The sequence below is a fragment of the Catharus ustulatus genome, chromosome 6 (assembly GCF_009819885.2).
Source record: "Catharus ustulatus isolate bCatUst1 chromosome 6, bCatUst1.pri.v2, whole genome shotgun sequence".
In the NCBI taxonomy this organism is placed as follows: domain Eukaryota; kingdom Metazoa; phylum Chordata; class Aves; order Passeriformes; family Turdidae; genus Catharus; species Catharus ustulatus.
In genome coordinates, this window is record NC_046226.1 from 57,537,715 (window position 1) to 57,562,604 (window position 24,890).

At 37.9% G+C, this 24,890-nt stretch overlaps 1 protein-coding gene across 3 annotated transcripts in view; it reads left to right on the forward strand.

Annotated features, from left to right (window-relative positions):
* PRMT3 (protein arginine methyltransferase 3) overlaps positions 1-24,890 on the forward strand; it is a 55,074-nt gene that overhangs the window by 25,220 nt on the left and 4,964 nt on the right. Inside the window, exons 10-14 of one of the 3 annotated variants that reach the window (XM_033062130.1) lie at positions 2,000-2,078; positions 6,908-7,095; positions 9,134-9,220; positions 18,497-18,547; positions 18,741-18,828. In XM_033062130.1, the coding sequence (XP_032918021.1) occupies positions 2,000-2,078; positions 6,908-7,095; positions 9,134-9,220; positions 18,497-18,547; positions 18,741-18,828 (493 nt within the window). The remainder of the gene's footprint in view (positions 1-1,999; positions 2,079-6,907; positions 7,096-9,133; positions 9,221-18,496; positions 18,548-18,740; positions 18,829-24,890) is intronic. The other 2 variants (XM_033062131.2, XM_033062132.2) reach the window with 2 other exon arrangements.

Sequence of the window (24,890 nt, forward strand, 5' to 3'; positions counted from 1 at the left end):
CATAGTGGGCAAAAAGAGGAAGTGAAGAGCTGATCCATGAAGATGTCACTTTGTGAATTACTGACTCTTGCTACTGACTAATCTTCAATATGTCCTAGAGGTTACCTTTAAAATACTGTGAAAACTCATTTTCAATTAAAGGCATCTAAAAATACTTTCTGTGGAGTAAACATATTCTATTTTTAAGCCATAATGGTATAAAAAAGAAAACTGTGGTTCCATGCTGTGCTTTTGGCTTGCTGTGGGCATCAAATTATCCCTGCCTGATGCAACTGGAGCTCCAGGACTTTTCAGCTGTTCAGCAAAGCTTACTAGCAACCCTATTGCTCACAAAGCAGTAGTCTTCCTTCTGGGACTTGTTCTAAGGATGTACAGAAGTTGGGCAGTAAAGCAGAAGAACAAGCAAGATTGGGAAGAAAAGTTTTCAGTGGAGAAGAAGAGACCACAAGAAAGAGGTTGAGAAATGGGCATGGCCATTATTTTCACACAGTGTTCTCTTTGAATACAAATACGTCATGCTTCAAGTTGCTGGGGTTTTCAGTTTGGTTTTTTTGTTTTATTTTGGGTTTTTTGTTTGTTTGTTTTGGTGGGTTTTGGGGATTTTTTTTGTTTGGTTGTTGGGTTTTTTGGGTGTTTTTGTTTTGGTTTTTTGTTTCGTTTTTTTTTGGTTCTGAAGGCTGCAGAAAATGGCATTTATAAGCAATTCTGAACTTTAAGCATTTTTTTAAGATCATTGGGTCCAACCCAGCACTTCAAAGTCCAGCTCTAAACCATGTCCCAGGTGTCACATTCACCTGACTTTTAAATCCCTCCTGGGCTGCCCTGGGCAAGCTGTTCCAGTGCTTGATAACCATTTCAGTGAAGAAATTTTTCCAGACATCCAGTCAGACTTCCCTAGTGCAGCTTCCTAGCTTTCTATTGTTAAATTACTGCTGACTGTAGGACTGCAGATCCTGAAGTCTGGACTTCAGTCATCCATTTTGTTCTTGCCAGCTAAATCAAGCCACATGGCTAAGCTGTGTTTTAAGCAAAATGAAAATTCAAAATCTTTGTTGGAGTTTGTCTTAATTGATTTGGTGTTGTGAGGATGTAGATGAAATATGTTACAGTATTGAGTAATGATGTTCAAACTTGGAGGACAGGAAAGGTATAAAATCAGTATATCCATTGGAAAACAAAGGGCTGTATATCTCATAAATGTGCAGTTTGTTTAGAAGTAGTTGAGAAAGTGGATACTCTCTATAAAATGCTAATTTTATTGAATAATGCTTTTTGAGTTTTTTAATATCTCAAGTATTTAAATAATGTTTTCCCTATTTCCCTGACTCACTGAAGTTTACAATGTTATTCTAAACACCAATAGCAGCATGATTAAACTGCATAAAATGAATTCCAACCCAAAAAAACCCTATGCAAATCTAGTTGTAAGCATTTTCATCCTGGAAATCTTGCAAGTCCGGGTGCTGCTAAATGATGTAGAACATGCAGAGAGCTGATGTCTTTGGTACATGATTTATTTCCACCTCTCTTAATGAGCACTGCCCAGAGTGATACAGGGCACAACCAGGTTGCAAATATGAAGGAACAAAGATGCATTCCATTTGGCCTTTTTCTGACAATGGTTTGTGTTACTTGCAGATCTGAAGGGGAAGGGGTTTTTTTTTTATAGTTTATTTTCCTTGGAACCTCACAGTTATTAAAAAAATCAGTACATGCAGCTTTTCACTTGCTTTGAGTTGAATTAGATGTCTTTTGATGTTGGGTAATTGTTGGTGTAGATGGCATATTTATTTTTCTTTGTGTGCTACGTGCTTGCAGTTGGGAAATTAAAGATAATACTTTATATCATAAATTTTGAAGTGACAGTGCTGTTGTTGAGGAATTCTCTGGGTGTATGGGCTTATAATGCTTTTAAACTTTGTTGATAAAGCCTATCTGTAAAATGACTAAGTATAAGAAATACAATGATTTCTAAATTCTTTCCCTTTTCTATCACTAGGGTTATTTCCTTCTCTTTGAGTCAATGCTGGATTCTGTCATCTATGCAAAGGACAAGTACCTGGCAGAGGGAGGCTCAGGTTGGTGCTCAATTCTTTTAATAAATTTAGCTCTGGGGGGAAGCTAAATGAACTCAGAGATTTAGAATAAGCTATGCATGGATGAGAAAGTTGCCAGTCTCAGTGAAAAATGTTTCCATTAGTAGGAGCTTCAAGGCATTAACTTACTGTGTGGGCTATAGAAGAGCATTAGATGGGGTACCAAGGTCTCAAGTTAATGGTGTTTTGAAGAATACAGGAGGCTATTTATTCTTAAATACAAACTAAATTTTCCTCCCTAATTTTTCCCACATATGTAGGCATTTGTTTTCCCCTCTTGAAATTCAAGTTTCTACCTAATTTTGAACAGAGGAAAATAAGTTTTATCCTATAAGATTTTATCACACCTTACTGTTTGAGTAAGCTACTGTGGAATTAGAGAAAAAGCGGATAGGGTGTTTTCCTGAAGGAGGGAGGTTGTGTGGGGAGGACATAGTTTCAAGTACATTAAGTAATTAATGGAATTAACACTGTTTCAGTTCAGCATATTTATCCTGGTGGTAATATGCTCTTTATTTTTATGGCTTGAGGATAGGGCTGTGACAAAACAAAAGCATTTGCCTTGATGTAGAGTTCTTTTACCCATTTAAGTAGCTTAGATAGTGTCACCTTAAGCAGTGTTTAAATTCCTGTAAATATTTATTCCCCATGCGATGCAGTTTTGTGCACAAGTTCTGCATGTGCCTAATTCCTTTGTCATTATTGTATTTCATATTGACCTTTCCAGTTGTGGTCATCAGTCTGAGGTTTTTTTCTCCTTTTGTGCTAACCATGCACACAGTTTCACTATGCTGATCTAATGATTGGATTAATGACTGTGTCACTCTGCTTGCTGCAGTGCTTCCCTGTGGTTGCAGTGAGCTTTTGTATGCTACAGAGTGCAGCAGGAAAAACGGGGTTTTCGCAGTTGTTCACAAAGCTGAACATACAAGCAAGAGATGTCTTAGAGTATTTAGTAGCCACTTGAGCAACATGACAGAATAAGAGGTTTTTTGTTTTCAGTAATGTAGAATAGTCTGGCCACATCAGGAACACATGTGTGTGCTCTGTGTAGATGTATGCTGATAATTTTACTCAGCAATACAATTAAATCCAGGGACATTCCCTAAAATAATAGGGAATCATTTTATGTTTAGCTACAACTTCCAGAGCCTTCTGAAAAGGGCCAGAAATTTCCATCCTCTGTTTAAATTGTATTGTTGGTAGGTTTGCTCTTGGTTTGTAACTCCCAGAGAATCCTTTGAGAGATGTGGTCTGCTGGTTCTGCAGTACACTCATCCTTTGGGGTCTGACAATGGTCTTGGACCTCTTTGATTCTTGACAAAGCACAGTGTTGTGCAGACACCAATGGGATGTTCAGTTCTGTCAACAGTTTTATTAAGGTGCTTGCAGTTACTGCTTCTCTGCCAGCTTGTCCAGGCTGTGGCCTGGGTCCATGAGAAGGGTGCTCAGCAGCACAGACTCTTCTGCAGTGCAGCTGAATTACACATCAAAATCCAGATCAGCAAGAACTAAGAGTTCACTCAGAGGTGAAACCTTAACAAAGAAACTCCTAAATCTGCTTAATTTTGTCTAAAGCCACTTGGTGCTATTGAACCCAAGATCATTATCACAGAGAAAGTTTGAAAGCTGAAAAAAAACGATAGCAGCAGCTGCAATTTTGACCAGTGATTGAGCCGGGAATAGAATCCAAATTTCCAGATATATGTTCAGTCAGTCATGTCATCATTGCTTCAGTTCAGCCTATTGGCATGCTGGAGTGGATTTGGCAATGTGTAGGGTAATGTGTTCCCAAATAAAGCTATTCTGTACTGTACACAACATTTTTGTGGCCCAGAGGCCATCTGTTTCTTCTTTAGAGCTGTTGCTCAAGTATAGATTTTTTCACACACTTGAATCCAGTTTGCATTGTCGAGGGGTGACAAAGGTAAGGAATATACGTAATACATTCAAAAGATAATGCTCCTTCACATCAAAATGGTGATGGTATTCAGAGTTATTTCTGTGTATTCTGTATTTCTGGAGGGCTGCTGTCTTCCCTTTTGGCATCCTAAAGTTTGTGAGGCATTGCTGAAGGCTGAAGGATTTCCCATCATATTCTTCCTACCACGTGAGCCGTTCTGGTGACGGATGGCTTGTGGGCACTGAGTCGAGAAGGACACAGATGGTCAAAGCCATGAATCTGGGAGAGCTCTGAGGAGTGTGTGCTTTTGTCCAATCAGCATTTTGCTCATTTCACCTATGAGAAGGAATAATTACTGAATTATATCCTTAACGGGGAAAAAGTGACAAGGATCACACAGGGAAGTATAACAGAGCAGAGAATTTCCAGGGAAATCAAGGGTAATGGGAAAATGGCAAACGTAATTTTATGTAGATGCTTTTAAATATGTACAAAACTCCACAGTGTTAAGATTATTTAGGTTGATATTCAGATAGCATTGCTCACATTTTCAATCAAATCTCAGTACAGTGTATAGGACATGGGTGGGTCTGTAAATTAATGAATCGCTGTGGATTTCTTTTTGTGAAGTCTATTTAGATATTGTTCACTTTTGCTGTTGTTAATAGAAAAAATGCAGATTAAATTGGAACATTTTGAGTTTACATTTTATCTTGTTCTTAAGCATATTGTATAATCGATCATGAGCTCCACTGCTGATTTAAGGATTTGCTGTGAATAACAGTTTAATAAAAACTGATTATGATCTAGTTCAAATATTTAATGCTCGATAGAGGTGATTAAATTTCCTTTGGTTTACAGAATGTCCCAGAAATTTGGACTAGTCAGAAGAAGAAAGTTTATTAAGTAATTGATCATGTTTTGTTGTGGGTTTAGTTTTGATTTCCAGTGGCACTACAATGCTCCTGTGTGTTCTGTAACTGGGGACTGCCAGTCTTTTCATCTCTCTTCTCACCATACCATACCATCCTATGAAACCCATCCCCTAAAAAATAATCCCTTAAAGACTCTTGCCCCTTGCTTTTGTTGTCTGTATCACGTTGTGTTTTAATTTTTGGGGCATCAGTGGTTGCTGTTGAAGGTGTGAATGCGGTAAAGCCAAGTGTTGTACATACACACTGTTAAACAGCAGTGGGGAAGCTTGGAGAAACAGATTTCACTTAGTGATGGCTCCAGCAACTACCTGCAGATACTCCCACCACCAGACAGTGATGTTTTGTGCTTGTGTGACAGCTGTCAGCTGTGCTTGAACTGAGTGATTTGTTTTGGACAGGACAGTTTAACTGTCTTCCTGTTTGGATTATCATCAAACTGTCTTTGTACTGCTGAGTTAATTGTAGGCTGTTCCTGGAGACACCTTCTGCTCTGATTTCCTCAGCTGCAAAGTAGGAGTGATGATAGTTTACCAATGGGACTCCAATTTAAGCTTGCTGATACTTATTTATTCTGCTTTAAACAATCAGCAAGTGAGAACAATGTCAGTGTGCTTACTTTAATATCTTTATAGAACATAAAAAGCCTTCCTTAGTGAAGGTTATTCTTTGCAATCACTATTTATAAGAATATTTCCTTTGGCCTAAAACTGTTCTCACTGTATGAGAGGTCTAATTTCAATTTGCTGCCTCTATCTTCAGTATTTTGCAAGGTAGAAAATACTACTTTTCTGACCTACCATGCTATACCAATGATCTATTCATTTTGATAAACTATAATTTCAAGCAGAGCTGAAGACAAAACTAATTTTACAGTTAACCAGATTTTGGGGAGGAAGAGAGAAACTTGTCTTCAGTTATATCAACACTACCCCTTTCATGTATTAATACAAAATAAAATTGAATTAAATAGGGTGTTTTAGTTGATATTTTACTCTGAAATCAGGTCAAGAATTCAATGTATATCGCTTTTGAGGCTTTAAAACTCTGAAGAAGAAAACATGGCAATTTTATTTTTTTAAAAGAAACCTAGCTAAATATAAATTGCACTTCTTTTACTATTTGTTAGGGTTATATACAACCATGTACATAGCAGCTGTTCTTTGTGGGTTTTCCAGTCAGTTAAGATTGCCAAGAGATTGACTGATTTGTAGGCAGCAGTTTAAAAAGGCAAATGTCAGCCTTGCACTGCTATTTGTAAAAGCTGTAAATAGTTACTTGTCCTGAAGATGTTCTTGGGAGAAGGAAAAGGACAAATGTGAAAATAGTGTAAAATGATAGCTTTATCCTGAAAGTGGAAGGTAGGGTATGCATAAGGTTCTCTTCTGTCTGTTGGGCCACTTCCTACTCTTCATATGCATACAGAAAAGTGGTTATTTCCAATACCCAGAATTAATTTTTTAGGTTATAAGGTGAGAATCAGCCAGAGCTGATAACAAACAGGAATAAAACTCTTGAGTAAGAATGTATACTCTTTTCTGAAAATAAGGTCTTTTTGCAGAAGCTTCTTGTTATTCAAAAGTTCTCGCCTGAATTTCTGTTTGGGTGTCTGCAGTTATGAAATATATTTTAGGTTAGTCTGTATATAGAAGCCAGAATAGGCTGTTCCAAATTATTTTCTTCAGACATCAAGTTTCCAATCATTTCCTAGTAGTGGGATTCAGCTACAAAAATATTTTGTTATGAATGGGATACCAGAGTAATGTGTGAAAATTAAATTTTTGTGTCTAGTCTCTTCTGTGGGAAGAATGGGACTCTAGAAAGTAAAGTAGCAGAAAAAGTATCTTGTCCAAGAGCTAAAAAAAAAAAATCTTTTTAAAATTCTTTTGAGACGTTAATCACTTTTAGGCAAAAGAGTAAAAAAGTTCTCTGTGTGTGTAAAATAAAATTTCACTTCTCTGTTTCTGTCGTTGCAGTTTATCCTGACTTGTGCACCATCAGTCTGGTAGCTGTTGGGGATATGAATAAACACACGGACAAGCTGCTTTTCTGGGAAGATGTGTATGGCTTTGACATGTCTTGTATGAAGAAAGCTGTCATTCCAGAGGCTGTTGTGGAGGTGCTGGATCCAAGCACACTGATATCTACAGCCAGTGTCATTAAGGTACCATATTACTCAATGCTTAGGAGCCAGATGAGAAGTTTCCTTAGTTTATGGAGGAGGGGCAAAAATTCACGTGGCACATGGAAACTTTGGCATCTTCAAAATTATAAAAATGCAGTAAGATTCTTACTGTTAAGTCTAGAAGACTTGTATTAATTGCTTTTTTTACCATCTTTGAGCTTTTAGTAAGGTAATTTTGCCATATTTAGTCTGTTCTGTTCTATGATTTCTTCTATCCAAAGCCAAATTTACTTTGGCAATGCTCTATAGTTAACAGTGCATGCATGTCCTTTTCTAATCCATGCTGTCATGAGCAGTCACTGTCCAGCTCTGAGGTAGGGGCTTACCAAATTTTGTCATTGTACAGCAGGTAGCATAACTGTTGTGCTGAATGACTTTATACTCATTTGTTCTCATTTAGCCATCATGGTTTTTAAAATAACTTAAAATCAATGCATGTGCTTGTTTGCTGGAGTTACAGTACAAAGTAGTAAAATTAATGAGTTGGGGAACAGTGGCATTATAGGTAAATTGTTTTAGTCAATAGCTATCCCACAGAACAAATGGATTATATTTTGTAGGGAAAGTTTAAAAATGTTCCCATTCATCATTATGATCATTATAGAAGGTACTTCAGTGTGTTTACTCACATCAGCTACTGCTTTTTCTATACAGTTCATAACTTGACTTTTCAGGAAGGAAAACATTCCCTAAAGAAAGACAAGGCAGGATGAAAAATCGTAGAAGGCTTTGGGTTAATGATCATCCAGTTCCAATTCTCTGCTGTAGGCAGGGACACCTTTCACTATGCCAGTTTGCTCAGATCTTCCTCTAATCCAGCCTTGAGTAATTCCAGAAGTGGGGCAGCTGCAGCTTCCCTGGGCAGCTTGTGTCAGGGTTTCACCACCCTACAGTCAAGAATTTCTTCCTAATATCAAATCTAAACCTTAGGTCTTTCGGTTTGAATTCATTCCCCCTTGCCACTTCATGCTCTTTGAAAAAGTCTCTCCATCTTTCTTGTAGGCTCCATTCAGGTGCTGGAAGCCTCAGTTAGGTCACCCCAAAGAGTTCTCTTTTCTAGGCTGACCAGTCCCAATTCTCTCAGTCTTTCCTCACAGGAGAGGTGCTGCATTACCTTGGTGGCCTCTGCTGGACCCACTCCAACAGCTCCATGTTCCTCTTTAGCTGAGCACCCGAGAACTGAATGCAGAAATCCTGCAGAGAGGAGGGAAGAACAACCCAATGTACCAACATTGGGTCCTCCTGAGTGGAAAGCAGCATTGCAAAGGGGAATTGGGGAGTTCAGGTTGACACCAAGCTGACCATGAGCCACTAACACAAACACCCCTTGTGGCAGAGGCAACCAGCAGCCTCCCAGGCTACATTAGGAAGAGAACTTATCACCAGCAGCTCAAGGGAGAAGCATCTTCTCTTACACCCTAGGGAGTTGACTGTACCCCAGGAAGATGACTTCTGGGATGCTGTGTCCAATCTCAGGTTCCCCAGTGAAGGAGTGAGATGACTATCCTGGAGTGAGTCCAGTGAAAGACTGCAAAGGGGGTTTTCCAAAGGTCTCTTTCAACCTCAGTTATTCTGTCATGGATACAAGGCCAATCTGGCAAGTCTAAACACCCCAGTTTTAACCCATATCAGTTTGGTGCTGTAGTTTACCATGTGACTACTTGAACAAGGAGTAAAACAGGTCAAGATGCCTGTGAAAGTTGCTTACTCTCAACAAGGAGCCACTGCCATCAAGAAGCAGCTTTCCTGAACAGAATGAGCTACTATGTGTAGTTCCATACCACTACTACTCAAACTGTCTGTTTATTTGGGCATGTGAGGAAGAGGAGTTTCAGGTGTTTTGTCACATGGGATTAGGTAGTTTTTGAGTCTCTTCCCATTTTTTGGAAAGCAGAAATAGTGTTGCCTTATGAAAGTTGTCTCATAATGACAAGAACCAAACAACCTTTGTCTAAAGGGAGATCTTAATTGACATTCCTCACTGTTACTGACAGAATTTCATTACCACTTTTGACAGCATATCGACTGTAATAGTGCATCCTCTCCAGACTTGGAATTCTCTTCTGATTTCACCCTGAGCATTACAATGAGCACACAGTGTACGGTAAGACAATTTCAGTTTCTTCATACATGGTTGGTATTGCATTGGACTAAGAGACAATCCATTAATTATCCTTCATTTATCATCAGTCCTTGCCATTAAACATTCATTTCTGCAGTACAGAGGTGTCAAACTCATTCTGTAAAGAGAGGTAAATGTGAAATTCCAGTATAAATACTGGAAATAAATACAGGTAGGTGAGGAAAGGGAAGGGTAAGGAGCCTTAGCACTGGGATCTTTCTGTTTTGTTCTCTAGCCATTTTCTGAAATACAAGAAAGTCTGGTGTTAGCTTGCCTAAGTAATGCATTGAGCTTTCAAACACTGCATTATAAGCAAAGGCAGGATGGCCTAATTTTTACAGTAATGTCAGTAATTTACTTTTATATTCAATACAGATTATAAATGCTTTCCACCAATTTATTAAGACATCATCATCAAATTTGACAAAAGAGCATTATGCTCTGAAATCACTAGTCAAAACTGAAATTTTTGCCCTCTGGAGTATTGTGAAACTTCTGGGAGTTTCATGCTGAAGTCACATTACAAAATCAAGCGTAAAGGAGTGGTTTCTAGCTTACTTCTAATATATTCAGATTAATCCTGCTACAGGTGGTTTATTGGGTTTTTGCACAAGTATACAAAGAAGAGCTGCAGGCTTCCTCTGACATGGACACAAGGAGTATGTTTCTGTATGTTATAAACTTCTTAGGCTTATGAGAAAATGTAATTCCTAGTTTGGATGTTAGTTCATGCTGGTGCGTTTGCCGACATTTTTGCAGAGCAATAGTCTACGTAAGAGTTTGTTGGTGTCAAAAAGTGAAATTTTCCCATGTACATAGTTTAAATCATAATTTTTAATTAGTAGGTGTGTACAAATACTTCATATTTATTTGTCAGTTATCACCAAATTAGGTAAATACACATTAACATCTTCAAGTTTATTAAATGGTATACTTTACTGTGCATACAAATGAAACCCCTCCTGTTTCAAGGTATTATAGGGTAATTGTAGCTGCCTCAGGCTAGGGTCAGGTTTGATTTGAGATCAAGCTCCACTGCAGCTCTGATTTAATTTTCTTAATATGACAACATTTGAATAACTGATTAAACAGAAAAGTTTTAAAAATATTGGTTATCTTTCTGATGTTTGGGTAAAGTAATATAGCTTATTTTATAAACATTATTTTCCCCCACACTAGGCTCTTATAAAAACTTCATTTCTGTGGTGTGATTCTATAGCATCACTGGTATATAAATCAAGATGTATACCTGCATTTTATGACTTCCAAGAAGAAGGGGAGTGGGGGAAGAGCAGTGTTTCTGAAATTTTGCAGTGAATGCAGGTTCTAAAAAATGATCAGAGTGCTGTAAAGTATTTTGCACTTCATCATTTAGGTTTATTGACACTTTGAGTGAAATTTTCACAGTTTCTATGATGGATTGTGGAAGTTTAGTTGAGGGTTGACAGTTCATCCATCATATCAGGCTGCCTAACCTTGCAGTAAATGAACAGTAAAAGTCCATTATTTATGTTGAAATTTTTGAGGAGATGCTTTAAGATTGCAATTTGTCATTTGAAAATAATATTTGATGTTTTTCTTGTTTGCATATGTTTTTGTTGTTCTACTGGTTTTCCATTTTCTCCACCAAAAGAGAAAATTGCCTACATTTCCCAAAATTCTTGGGTTTTGTACTTGTCTCTTAGGATTTTTCAGGAGGTTTTAAAATCATGAACATTTAAAAATATCTTTGCTTTATTACAAAAATTATTCCACAAAAATAGCAATTTGGAAATTCATCTTCATATACTTGTATTTAATTTCAAAGCAGCTTTTCTCAGCCATGGAAGTGTGGAAGCAGATTTGGTTGTCTTAATTCCTGGTGTTGCCATCAACATTGCTGATAGCAGAGCAGTGCTGCCATCAGGACTGGCTCTGTTGAATAATCAGTCCTTAGAAACCAGGCAATAGAAAAATGTAGGGGCACATATTTCTGTTATTTGTTCTGGGGATCCTCCTGCAGACCAGCTCCTGGTTTACAGTGTCCCTGGCTATGGGGGTGTGTTTCCATGCTCTCTCCCAGGGCACTGTGTACATGCAGAGCAGTGTGAGGCAGACATTCCTACCCTGAGGTGTGTCAGCAGCATGGAATGCATGGCTGCTGTTGCTGAACTTGGTTTGCAGAAGCTTTGCACTGATGGGAAGTAATTTAGCAAATAATTAGAGAAAAGGGCTGTGGTTTCTTCTGCTTGGAGTGTGCAACATAATGTTGAAGAGCTAAACTCTCAGCTGGCATCAGAAGTAACAAGCCATATCAGGGTCTGCTGATTTCTCCTGTCAACCTGTTTGCTTGTGTGTGCTAACAGCACAGGACTCTGGAAAAGCTGACAGGAGTCAGAACAGTGATTGCAGTTTTTTGCCAAGTCATTACCACATTTGCTCGGGTTATGGCTTGGAACACCCCCAAGATCCCTCAGGCAGGAGAGGCCACACTTCATGGTTCTATGGCAAAATCATAGAATGCTTTGACTTGGAAGGGATCCTAAAGATCCAACCCCTGCCATGCCCAGGGGTCCCACCCCTTGGATCAGGTTGCACCACGCAGCCTGAGCTCGAACACTCACCAGGAATGGGGCATCCACAGCTGCTCTGGGGAACCCATGCCAGGGCCTCACTATCTTCACAGTAAGAATTTCTCCTAATACCTAATCTAAATGTCTCCTCTTTTAGTTTAAAATCGTTCCTCTTTGTCCTATCACTATCTGCCCATGTAAAAACAATGTTAAATTCTTCTAAAATCTGTCATTAGTTTTTCCTCAGCTGACTGTGTTCTGGGTTTGGATGAATGTACTAAGGACATGCATGCCCAGCCATCGTGGTGAGCTTGTGTTAAATAGAAAAGCTGTGCAGTTCACAAAACTGAGAGCATAGCGTTGACACATCTGATTTGTTTGTCCTTCCACCTATTTGAAATTACTCTCATACTTCTGTGTGACCAAAAAACTCCCTAGCAGAGTACTAGGTCATGCTCCTAAGAGATGAACCTCATGTCTTACTGTAGGTTCATCTTGAGTGTATTGCAGATGCTCCTGTAATATATTGAGTCATAGCCTTAAAAAAATTAATGCTCTAGATAGTTTTGTTCTTCCAGATATTCAAGAAATTAAGTAACTCTTAAAAAAAAACTTCTATTACACATGAGAAGTACAAAATGAGCAAAAATAAACATTTTAAATATGACCCTTTATGTGCTGGTTGGTCTTTTAGAAGTCCTGAGACAGGGTGAGGTAGTTAAGGCTTTTTTTCTCAGAATACATTGCTTCTGTTAATTTTTCATTCATTCCTCGCATGCTTTACCACAAGAAAGCATTTCCTACCATTAACTTTATATATCATTATTTTAGCTTTCAAAGATTGAAGGTTTTCAAAGCATGAGACAGTTGCGTGGAATCATTATATGAAATGGTTCCAAAGTACTTTTAGTGCAAGTTGACTTGATTTCGGTCCTACAAAGATAATAGGGGGATAAAAAAATTAGCCTGTAGAAGTGCATTTTCCTAATAAAGAGCTAGGGTTTGTCACTGCTGATTTTAATGAGACATCTGGCTAATATCAGTTAGTAGATGCTGCTAGAAAAATAGTCCATTAATTGTATTCAAAGTTGATCACTGTGTGAGCTTTTGAGATAAAATATAATGGTGATTACCCTCAGTATAGAAATCAATTGACAAACTTACTCTTTTGTTTGCAAGCATTTCCCCTGTGAGTCCATCAAGGTTGATCTTTCCTAGCTGAATAACAATATCCCTTGAGAGGAAAATGGCAGTATCTCTTCATTGCTCCCAGGAGATCTTGTCAAAGAGCAGGGGATGTGCATAAAAAGTGGGAGGGAGGAAGGGGGTGAAAGAAGGATAATGAACTAGAGGACGTGACTAATGTATTAAAGCCTTCAGGAGGAAAAAAGGAAGTGGAGTTGACTAGAGAAAATTATTCTGACTAAGGAAAAAATCTTTGCTTGTTAAAATTTTCTTAAGTGTTAGGCAGTTTCATTTCTTAGTATCTGGTCTTAATATCCATATGAATCTTTGGTTCTAACCTTAGGTGAAAATTTAAATTTTTAAAGGTAGAAGTTGGAAATCTGGTTTGGGTACCACAGTTAAACCCATCGTGAATGCCTTATTTCTGAGTAAAGGAACTACTGCTCTACCATGTTACAAAGCAGGTTTTGTCCTTCTCATCTGTTTACTTATCTGTAGCTTCCTCTACAGTGATGTCCAGATAATTCTTTAAAGCTCAAAATTGCTGGGTTTCAATTGCCAGGGGTTTCTTTTCCCTGTAATAAAAACACAGCAACTCTGATGCATGGATGACAAACATTCCATCTCCATGCTTGAATAAACTCCATCAAAAGCACATTATCTCCCACTTCTGTGGCCAGCTGTCTAATTGTATTTGTTGTAGCCACTCACTGTTGGAACATGATACTAGCAAAGAGCAAGAATGATAAATTACTCACTGTAGATTATAGTGATGATGATAATTTTTAATTTCCTTGTTCTTAAGTGAATTGGTAAGGCTGCCTTTTTCTCATAAGGAGATGAGCAGTCTCATTTGTTTGGTCCTGTTAAAATGCTGCATGTACAGCCAGCCATTTTCTTTAGGAAAAAGGCTTTAGCATTCAGATGTATTTTAATTAAAATTTAGACTTTTCTTTGCATTTCAGCTAAAGGCTCTGAGTGGAAGAGTGTAAATAATATGTTCTAATACTCATTTGTTGTATGTTAAAGCTTTTTGTGGTTTTATTGTATTTGGTACATGTTACATGAATAAATGGGGAGGAAAATAGTCTTGAAATCATTTAGCAGGGAGGGAAGAAAATCAGTTTGAAGGTAAGTGACTCTTACTGGGAGGACCTGCTTAATTTACAGTCTTTTCATATATTTGCATGGACTCCTTAGAAACCTTCAGTAATGGATGAAGACCTTAAGCTACATGAACTCCCCATCAAAATGTGGGGTTGACAAAACTGGGTAGGAGTTTGTGGCTGCTATTTTAATTTCAGGAATATTTTGTTCTTAGTTGAGTGAACTCTTTGTTGACCTTTGTAGGATGTTGCTCTGCAATCTCAGTAATGTATATCTATTAATGTATATCTAATCCTTAATGTTTCCTTCATTTCTTATTTCACCCCCTAAGTTCCCTGGGTAAATATGTTCGCTTTGTTTTGGGATTGGAGTTTTTGTCCTCACAGCTTGAATTTTCTCCTGGCATGTTACTAGAGAACAGGAAGAATAATATTTTGGTAGTGTTTCCTAATATTTTCTGTCCTTTGGGGCTCGAGCATGTGTCAGGCTGGAGTTGTAGTTATTTATTACCAGTTTAGAAGTCATTTTTTTTGTTTCCTCTTTCACGGTATTCAGGAGACTGGCACTTGAAAGATTTTTCCAGAGAAGATTTAAATTCTTGGTGATTAGTTGTAGGTGAAGTTGTAAATAAGCTGTCAAAGGTGTAGCAAAAGGATGAGAGAAATTGCAGTTGGAGAAATAACAGCTATCATTATGCTTTAAAAATTTAAGAAAAGAAGAAAAATAATCCAAGGCAGTAGTTGTAAAGCATCGTTTAGAATTTATGGGGAAGTTATTTGCTTGTTCCTTTCCTTGACTTCTTCTAAAAAAGATGTCACCTTTAATGAAAATCTGGCCAGCCCTATATTTCATTTTCATATGCATGTGTATGTGATTGGTTCTAGTATGCTGCTTGTGATATTTTTTTTGTTATAGTTTGCTGCATGTGATAAATTGCACAAATAAGAGGGGAGGACTGAATTTTCCTTCAAGTTGTAAACATTGGAAATCTCTTTCTTTGTAGTACTGCATATTTAATAGATGCTTGTGATTATTATAGCTACTGCAATTTGGGACAGTGTTCAAAAGTGAAATGAAAGGAAAATATCTTGAACTTCACTTTTACATAAGTGTTTCTCTGCAATTCACTTAAACATAAAAGATACATAGTTGTGCATTTTGGCATAAAAAACCAACAAGTTACAAAAAGAAAGAAGGGAAGGTATTAAGTTCTTTAAAAGGTATATTTATTCGGTGGTTTTTTGCTTTTTGTACTTCCTTAACTGTAATTGGCTTGTAGAATAGCTGTCAGGGAATATTAAAAAAATTTCACAGGTGGTCAGTAACTACTGGGTTTGGTATTAGACTTCTTATTTTCCCAAAGATTTAAAATATGAGAGATGGAGATTACACTGTTGGTAAAAACAAATTACATAGTTGTAACCAATTTCAGAAAGAAAATTATTGAACCACATGTGTAGTGGTTGGTTCTTTTAGTTGACTCAAAAAGATTTTGAAAATTATTGATGAAAGATACTCATTAGATTTCTCAATTACAATATGAGCTCTTACAGTTAATTTTCAAAACATCATTCAAACTCTTTCCTCGATGTATTTAGCTTAAAAATAGAATTTCTGTTCAGCTAAACAGGGCTGGAGTTGTCTCTTGACACAACTCACCAGAGTTTTGTGGTGCCTCCACTGCCCAGTTTTAACTGACAGAATTTTGGGGAATGCCCAAAGCCTTTCACAGGAGCTTATGTTCAGGAACTTGAGCAATATTTTTCTATTTTTGGTTTCTTTAGACTCAATGATTGTTTCAGTGTTCAATATTGAAGGACAGCTAGCCATTTTAGAACATAACAAGAAGAAATTAATGGATCAATGTATAGCTTTGTTCTCTGTTATCCCTGGAGCTCTGATTAAGGGATCTTTGTGATGTGATACAATTATCATTACTACTCTGGATTAGCTATTCAAAGTCAATGTTTCAGGTTGTTTCAGATAGGAAAACCACTGATACTGTAAAGAATAAAATAGTTATTTATCTGGTCATTTACAAAATTACAAATCCTGTTTCCCTTAACCCAGGGGAGGCAGCAGGGAGCTGTCTTTGCTTGTAACTGAGTTTCTTTTCAACCTGAACTTGACCACAGAAAACAGTTCTCTAGAACCTTTTCTCAGGGTAGCAGGTAGGGTGTTTCCTTCACCTCTTGTTATCAAGTTTATGGATACTTGCATCCACCTTAGCTATGGTCTGTCTGCCTGGAGCTTTTGGCTTTTTGATCCAAGATATAGCTTGATTGTCTTGTTTTCTCTGGAAGCTGGACTTTATTTTTTCTCCTTGATGTATTTTTGTTTTCACAACTTCGTTTTTCTGCAGTAATCATGTTCTAGGTCTTATTTGTAAGTATGCAGCAGTATTGAGCTGATGGTTGAAAAATATTTTATATTGGTTGGTAGATCTCTGACTAATGTCCAGAGAAGATGGTGCATCAATAAAAGTAGTCTGATGGGTCAATAGAACTTTGTCAAAACCTTCTCAATCTTTACTCAAAAGGCATATTTGAGACAAGGCTTTAATTCACTTGGGAATGAGATTCTCAGATTGAGTGATAGGACTTTACTAAAGGTCTGGAAGAGTTACTTTCTCCACTGTCTGATGCTCATTTTTCATGAAGGCCTCTCAGTGCATCCATACTTTGTTTTGTATTTTAACTCCTTAGCCACATTGGAATTTGGAATTTTCCAGGCTTGTCTGGAGTCTTCGTTGAAGAGCAGGTGCTTTAGCATAGTTTAGTGTTTTAATGCATTGTATTCTTCATTGTGTTGGCAATGTCTATTTTGGATTTAGACTAGAGAGGAAAAATACAAGAATTGCTTATTCATGTTATATATTTCATAGTGATAAAACCCTATACTCCAATTTTGTCAGCATGTTTTACTTTTTTTCCGTTGCTATTTTGTGTGAATCTATATGAACGGTGTGCTATGGAAATTGTCTTTTTTAGCTTTTTAGAACAACCAGTTTCCTGGTCCTGGACTAGGAGGAAAACCCTGGTGCAGTAAGAGAGAGGTTACAATAGGTTGTTGGCAGTGGATTTTCGTGGAACAGGCTTGCCATCATTGCATTGGTACATACTGTGTTTGAATGCAGCTGATGTGGGGAGAGTCACTTCCTCCCATGGCAGGGATGGAGGAGGGAGTCCCCAGCTGAGTAACTTCAGCTCACTGTGGTTACTCAAAAGCTCTATTTGGGTCATTTTTTCAGGCTGATGTGATAGAAAAGCACAACTGCCTTGGCAACAGGGTCTATGTGCTTTAGCCTTGTCACAGGACAACAGGAAGCAAATAAAGATGAGCATGGACAGGATTTCACAGGTGATACTGAAGTGGATGTCATGTTAGCATCTTCCAGTTGTTTATGTGGGTTTCTGGGACTCTCACAAACCTTTTTTTGTCAAAAAAAACAGTACAGCATTAAAAGACTAAGTGAGTAATAGTGTCACTATGCTGTTTTGTGTGTGAACACTTTTTATCTATTAGTATTAGGAAAAATTCTTCCCTGTGAGGGTGGTGTGTAACTGGCACAGGTTGCCCAGAGAAGTTGTGGCTGTCACAGCCCTAGAAGTGTTCAAGGTGAGATTGGATGGGGTTGGAGCAACCTGGCTTGCTGGAAGGTGTCCCTGCCCACAGCATGAGGGTTGGAACAAGATGATCTTTTAGGCCCCTTCCAACCCAAACTAGTCTGTTATTTCTTTTCCTGTTCAAACTGGAAGAAAAGTCCCACTAATGAATTAGGCACTGAAGAGAGAGGCTCTTGAGGTTAGGAGTGGGATGGCAGGAGGGAGATAAGGAATCATATGGAGAGTTACAATTAGAAACTGGAATGGCCAGCAGGAAGCATTTTTTAATTATTTTCCTTATCTGTGTTTATAGTAGAGGAAGAAAATTATTCCCTGCCTGTTTGGGCTCTGTCTCTATTCACAGGGAGCTTAGGTGGAAATTCCTGTTTAGCCACCCAGTGAGTGAACATACCATGCGGAATCCCTTGTACTTGGAGCGTGTTTACTGAGGGTCATGGACAGGACAAGGACTGAGTTTTGTGCTTGTGGGTTTGCACATCTGAAAGACTGTTTTCTCATAGATGGTTCTGGTTGCAGTTAAGGCTTGGGGGTTGTTTTGGAAAGTCATACTAAATTCTGATGTGAAATAAAATGCAAAGGTGTAATGACGGGGTTTGTTTTTTTTTTTTCTTTTTTTTCCCCCTAAGATTTCTAACATATTTGAAAGCATAAATATAAGCTTGTTTTTCTTGGTAAACACTTGAAAAGGAGTAGAAATTCCAATAAAGGCATGTATGAAGCGCAGAATTTTTCTTGAGTGTCACTGTTATTCTGTTATGGTATTTACATTTTCACCTCATTTTGTATAGGCAATTGCTGGTTACTTTGATGTATTTTTTGAGAAGAACTGCAACAACAAGGTGAGTATTTGGGGTTATGCATTTTAAAAATACCTTTGAGAGATGTGGATTTTATTTTGCCTCAGTGTGTTTGGCAGTGAGTCTATTTTGCTGTAGCAAAGACTTCATATGAATTTGTGTTGGGTAATTGATTGATGTGGTGTGATATGAACAAGGTTGTTTTTAATCAAACTTTTGAACTCTCCTGTTGCAGGTCTTGTTTTCAACTGGTCCCCAGTGTACCAAAACACACTGGAAACAGACAATTTTTCTCCTGGAGAAGCCAATTCCTGTAGAAGCAGGTATATTTAAAATCAGTTGGGGTGCAAAAATGGTTGTTACTGTGCTGTTACCACCAAATCTAGATATAAAATACTTTAAAAATTACACAAGTGTCAAAAAGAACTAGTAAATAAATCTTTCAACTGCTGCTGAAAGAATTTTTTTGTCTCATCAAAACTGGGAAGTATCCATATACAGAATTAATTTTTAAAATTACACATAAATGTATGCATAAGTATCTTGTAAGAGTGCATCTATCTTATACTTGTATAGCTCCATGCTGGAATTATGGTGAGAAAAGTTCTGTATCAAAGCATTTTCTGATGCAGAAAACTGTAAGACCAGAACACTGCTATTGACATCCTCTTAATTTGGACATTGCTAATATTCTGAAGTATCAAATTTGTGAAGTGATTGCACAGGATTCCTTGTAGCCCTCTGGAACTGTCCTATATTTAAATGGATCACGAATATAAGCATGGGTTGTATCTGCCATGGTGGGGTAAAACATGTAAAACTGTAAAGTGAAAAACAGTTTTAAAGAACTCACAGCCATGAGTGTGAGCCATTGAAGAATTCAATAGGTTCATTTGATACACTGCACATATTTATAAGATGGTTAAGTACTGTAATAAGTTTTACCTTGAATTTGATGAAAGTAAAAAGGTTTTTGTTGTCATCAGGAATATGCAAAATTCAGGTGATAAATTGTTGAGGTGAGGTTTTGAAGAATATAAAGTGATGCTTGTTAGTGGTTTTATTAGTTCTGTTTGTGAAATCTTGAAGGTACATTTTATACAAGTAGTCAAATACTCCTTGCTTTATAGACACAGGTATATCCATGACCCTCATAGAATGGTCATGCAAGAGGATGGACATGCAACAGGTCAAGAATTAAAACCTCTTAATTGACCTCTTACTCTTGTAGGACTTTCTTTCAGACTCTCACAGTCTTTTTATAATCAGAGGAAATGAAGTAGTTACATTTTTATGCTGTTATTTTATGTGTGTCCACTATTTACTCACCAGTGCTGAACTCTCACCCAGTGATGAATCTGTTGTCTTTGAGGGCCCTTTTCTTTATGGACTAGCAGGACCAAAGGAGGAGCCTCAGAATGGGGCTCGTTTCTGCTGGTCTGTTAATCAGCTCATGGTAATACATGGCCCTGACCTGAACAGTTTGTAAATAGATCAGACATACTGGGGGAAAAGCATTGAAAAGTTGTGTGAATGCTTCTGTACTTAATTGAACTGCTTTTATGGTTGCCTCTTCCAGCTACCAGACATGACAACATTTTACCAGCAGCTTCTTTCCTGGAGGCACTGAGATTCGTGATATCTGACAAATAATTTCTGTCTTTCATGCTTTGACTTTATATTCTTAAGCAATTTTTATTTGCACTTTCTTAGGTCCTGTCATTCCTTGGAGTACATCTGTGGTTTGGTGCATTCATACTTGGCTTGTGTTCTCTTCAGATTCTCTTTCCAGACAAGGCTAAGATCTCCTTGCTGCTACTCATTAAATCTCAAAGTCATAGAGTGAATTTTTTTAAAGTGCAATGACATTTGTTAAAATATGCACATTATTTCATATTATAGAGATCATTTGACATTTTTCAACTGTGTGAAATTGCTGGGAGTGTGCCCCAACCTGGAGTTCTGGTTGAGGTGTGGTGACTTTCTGAAGGCAGCTGTAGAAACAGTGTTCTCTGAAGCAGTGAACACAACCAACTTGACCTTCAAGATAACTTGAGCTGTAACTCCTTCCTTCCTTTTTATTAGCTCATATTTCTTAACATTATTCCCATAACAAATCTTGTTTCAGTTGTTTCTCTTTCTTTCTGCATGTCTCCTTCTCTTTGTAATTATTTGAGTTCCCCTTTCTTATCCTTTTGCCCATTCTGTCTGCTTTTATATCTTACATGAAATTACCACTTAAATCTAGGATTGTCTGCCTTTTTCTATGTTAGAGAAGATTCTGAGAGAAACTCCTGTTGTCATTTCCTTTTCTTTTGTAATCCTAGTCTTAATTTCTGTGGGATATTTGTTGCTCATTGATGACATAAGCCCAGCAAGCAGAAGGTGTGTCCTGATACATATGTAACATATATGTATATGTTAATTTATGTGATTTTTCTGGAAAAAACCATTCCCTCTGACTTTGATCCTTTTCCTTCTTTGTTCCAAAAATCTTTTTCCTCAAGACATGTTGTTATAAGTAGATTTCTCTATCTTCCTCTTCTGTGTTCTTTTCTTTGTCTAGATAGTGACTTGAATATTTATATTGATAATCTGTGGTTAGCCAGATTTTTTTGTTTCTTCAGTCTTTCCATTTTCTCAACTAAACAAACAGTTCAAACTCATTTTGCAGTCTATTTCAACTTGCGTTTCCAGCCGTTTCTCTTGTCCCACTTGTTAATGAATTAGCACTGCTTGTTACCACTTCTCATTCAGCCTGTCATGTTCAACTAAGCTCTGCTCTGAGTGCACTGAGCTTTTAGGGAAACCCTGTCTTCAAAAGGACTTTCCTCAACTGGAGGCAAAAGTAACAAAGATTCAACACATTTGCATCATTTGAAGCCTTTAGATCCCTCCCTGGTTTAGTGATATTCATCAGCCCTCTATATAAATTTAGATTCAAAAATACATTATGGCAATGGGAGAAACTGCAAAGAAGATCCACTTTTAACTAAATATATTCACAGAGTCATTATGATCATATCATTAAGTTGGAAAAGACCTTTAGCATCATTGAGTCAAGCTATTAACCCAGCACTTCCAAGGACACCACTAAACCGTGTCACTGGGTGACACATCTACAGTGCCCTGGGCAGCCTGTTCCACTACTTTACACCCCCTTTCCATTAAGAAATTCTTCCTAATGTCCAATCTAAACTTCCTTTATCTGGTACTACTTGAGGCCATTTCCTGTTGTCCTGTTGATCATTAGCTGGGAGAAAACTAACCCCCACCTGGCTACAAGCTCCATCCAAGGAGTTGTAGAGAGCCAGAGAGCTTTAGAGAGCCCTGAACCTTCTTCAGGTTGAGCCCTCCCAGCTCCCTCAACCACTCCTTATCAGACTTGTGCTCCAAAGCCTGCCCCAGCTCAGTTCCCTTCTCTAGACACATTCCAGCACCTCAAAGTCTTTCTTACAGTGCAGGGCCCAAAACTGACCCCAGGATTCAAGGTGGGGCCTCAGTGGTGCCCAGAACAGGGTGCGGTCACTGCCCTGCTCCTGCTGGCCACACTACTGCTGACGCAGACCAGGAAGCCGTTGGTAAAGACAAACACTTCTTTTTTCTAGTAAATATTGGAAAATAAACAGAAATAATGCAATTTGAGTCTTAAAATAATCTGACGAGTGTTACCATGGTGGCATTCGCTTGTAGCTTTTTAATAGGTTGTGAAAGAAGAATTGTTTTTTCCCTGTGAAGAAAAATGGTTCCCTCAGAGTTTTAGTTCTGAATAAAATAATAAGGCTGACTAGAAGTCCCTTATCAGATGCTTTATAGCTTTTGGGGCCATGCCTGGAGTGGCTATAAAGTACTGATTGTATTTGGCTTTTCTCTGTAAAAGATGTTGAGCTTACAGATACCCAAACCTGCTGGATATTTAACTGGAAAATGCTCCTTTATGCCATAGCAAAATTGTTTTGTTCTGCAGTGTGAACTACCTAATTTTCTGAGCTGTTTGATGCCAGCACATTTGCTGTAAAAATAGATCTATTTTCTCAGCCATAAAAAGGACTGAATGTTTTGATCTGTTCCAATGATAGCAGAATCAAGCAGTTGCAAGTCAAAGGATGGGTCTTGGAACTCGTCCTGCCTCCTTTGCTGGTCCTGCTGCAGTCTGCAGTCCATGTATGATGTTTGTACATCTCTGGGATGAAGTGGGAGAGGTTCATTCTGCCTCCAGAGGTCTGGACAGTGAGGCAATAAAATCTACACCTAATTAATACTGATTATTTGCCACCGAGTTTCAGCTTGATACCTGTGGAGGTAGCTTTGTATATAATGGATATGCAAGTGGATATACTTGATGGCTAATTTCTATTAATTTCATTTAGATTTAATGTGTGAGGGCTAGCCTCCTACTACTCGTGTTCTGAAAAAACAGTTTTCCTCATGGACTGTGACAAGAGACTTGAAACTGATTTTCAGTCAAGTAAAACAGAATAGCATCAGCATGTTGGATATGCTTTAACTGTTTAGCAAGCAATTAAAATTAAAGAAACTGGAGAAAGAAACAATATATCCTGGGTTTTCTCAGACAAAACAGTGATGTATTGTAGACTCCCTACAGAGTACAAGCCTTCTCACAGAGCCATTTTAATAGCTTGAACATGTCTTTATTTTGATGATTGAACTTGAGATGCCAATGCAGTATCTTTTTCTCTTTAATGGTCCAAAAATGAGTCTCTTCCTTTTGTTCTTTGTTGAAATATTCCTGCTAAGCGAACAAAAAATTACATCATTCTAATTTGGTTGTCTCAAGAATTTGCTGATTTCAGTGTCTCATTGAATTTCAATTTCAATGAATCAAATGCTTACAAAAATTATTTTAAAGAATCCTTTAAATGCATTAAGTTAAAACCCAGCCCTGTATGCAGGCAAATTCTATTAGCAATAAAACAGCCTATTGTCAGCATTGTATGTTCTTGATAGTGCCTTCCAGTGAAAATAAATCCTTGATTTGTTTTTCTATGGTATTAAAGGGGCTAGCACAGCAAAGCTGTGCAAAACTCACATGACTAAGTTCCTGTAAAATCCTTGATTATCTTTAGTTCCCCAGTCTCTGTAATTAGAAAGCTGTTCGTGAATTTACAAACTGAAAGAATGTTGATTTGTCTACTTAGACAGCACTGTTAAAAGTAGGAAAACAACACTGGCATGATTAATATGTCTGAATGTTTTGATCCTATACTGAAATACTTGAATATTGTGCATCCCAGTTGGATAATTTGGCTCCTAATTGAGATTTCAGTGTCTGTTTTGCCTGTCTACAGCTTCAACATGGTGTCTATAGTTATCTGTCTCTTGTTTATTTACAAATGACACCTTCAGAAATTCTGCTGGCTTTTAAAATTTAGTGAATGCTAAAACCTGAATTTTGAGGTCACACTAAATCTGGCAGGTCTTGCATTGTATTTATCAAAATCTCCATTTTAAAATGATCCTGCTGACTTTTCAGAAACATTTCTAGGTGTGTGTTTCAGGGCACTAAATTGAGAGAATCTCTTCTCCTGACTGTTTTGTCTCATTGAAAGATAATAGAAATCCCATATTTAAACAGGAAAACTTGGATGGACTGATGACCCAGATGTACCATTCTGGGAATATGGATCTGTTGTGGTTTCAGTTGAGCTGGGAAGAGATACCAATTTACTTAGGAGAGGAGACTTCTCTCTTCAGTGTATTGAGATTTCTCCACAAGGAACAGTTTTCTCATGACCTCGATGTCACAGTGATCAGCTGCCTGGGAGAATGGAAATCTGATCACTATGTAAAAAATCTCTTCCTCGACTTAGTCTTCCCACAGCCATTATTGAGGACCATATCAACTTTTGAGATGTACACTTTAAGGATTATAACATTTGAAACAAAAGGTCTCTTCATCTTGGAAAACAGAGGTCTTTCTTCTTCTTCCCTAGGGGGGCATCAGGGGCCTTCGTCTCTTCTCTGTTCAAGCTTATGGGATCACAGCCATTTCAACATCTGCTTACTCCAGCATAAATGCCTCTGCTCATAGCTAGAGTTAGAACATTCATCCACCCCATTATACATCTTCATGTGTTATAGGGAAACAAGAGTCTCTTCTCCATAGCTTAAAAAAAGAGAGGTTTCAGTCCATGACTCTCCTCCTTCTGTCATCTGGGACCCGACTCTTCCCTTTGTCTCACCTTGGTGTTTTCATGCTGTTTCTGTGTGTATCTTCATCCTGGTCCTTTTCACTCAGGAGGGAGAACAAAGTGCCTGCAGGTCTCATTCTGGGCAGTGATAGAGGTAATACATTGACTAGGCAGTGGCTGGAGCAGCTGGGGTGGAGTATTTCAGGTCGTACTGGGGACTGGGCCAAGATAGC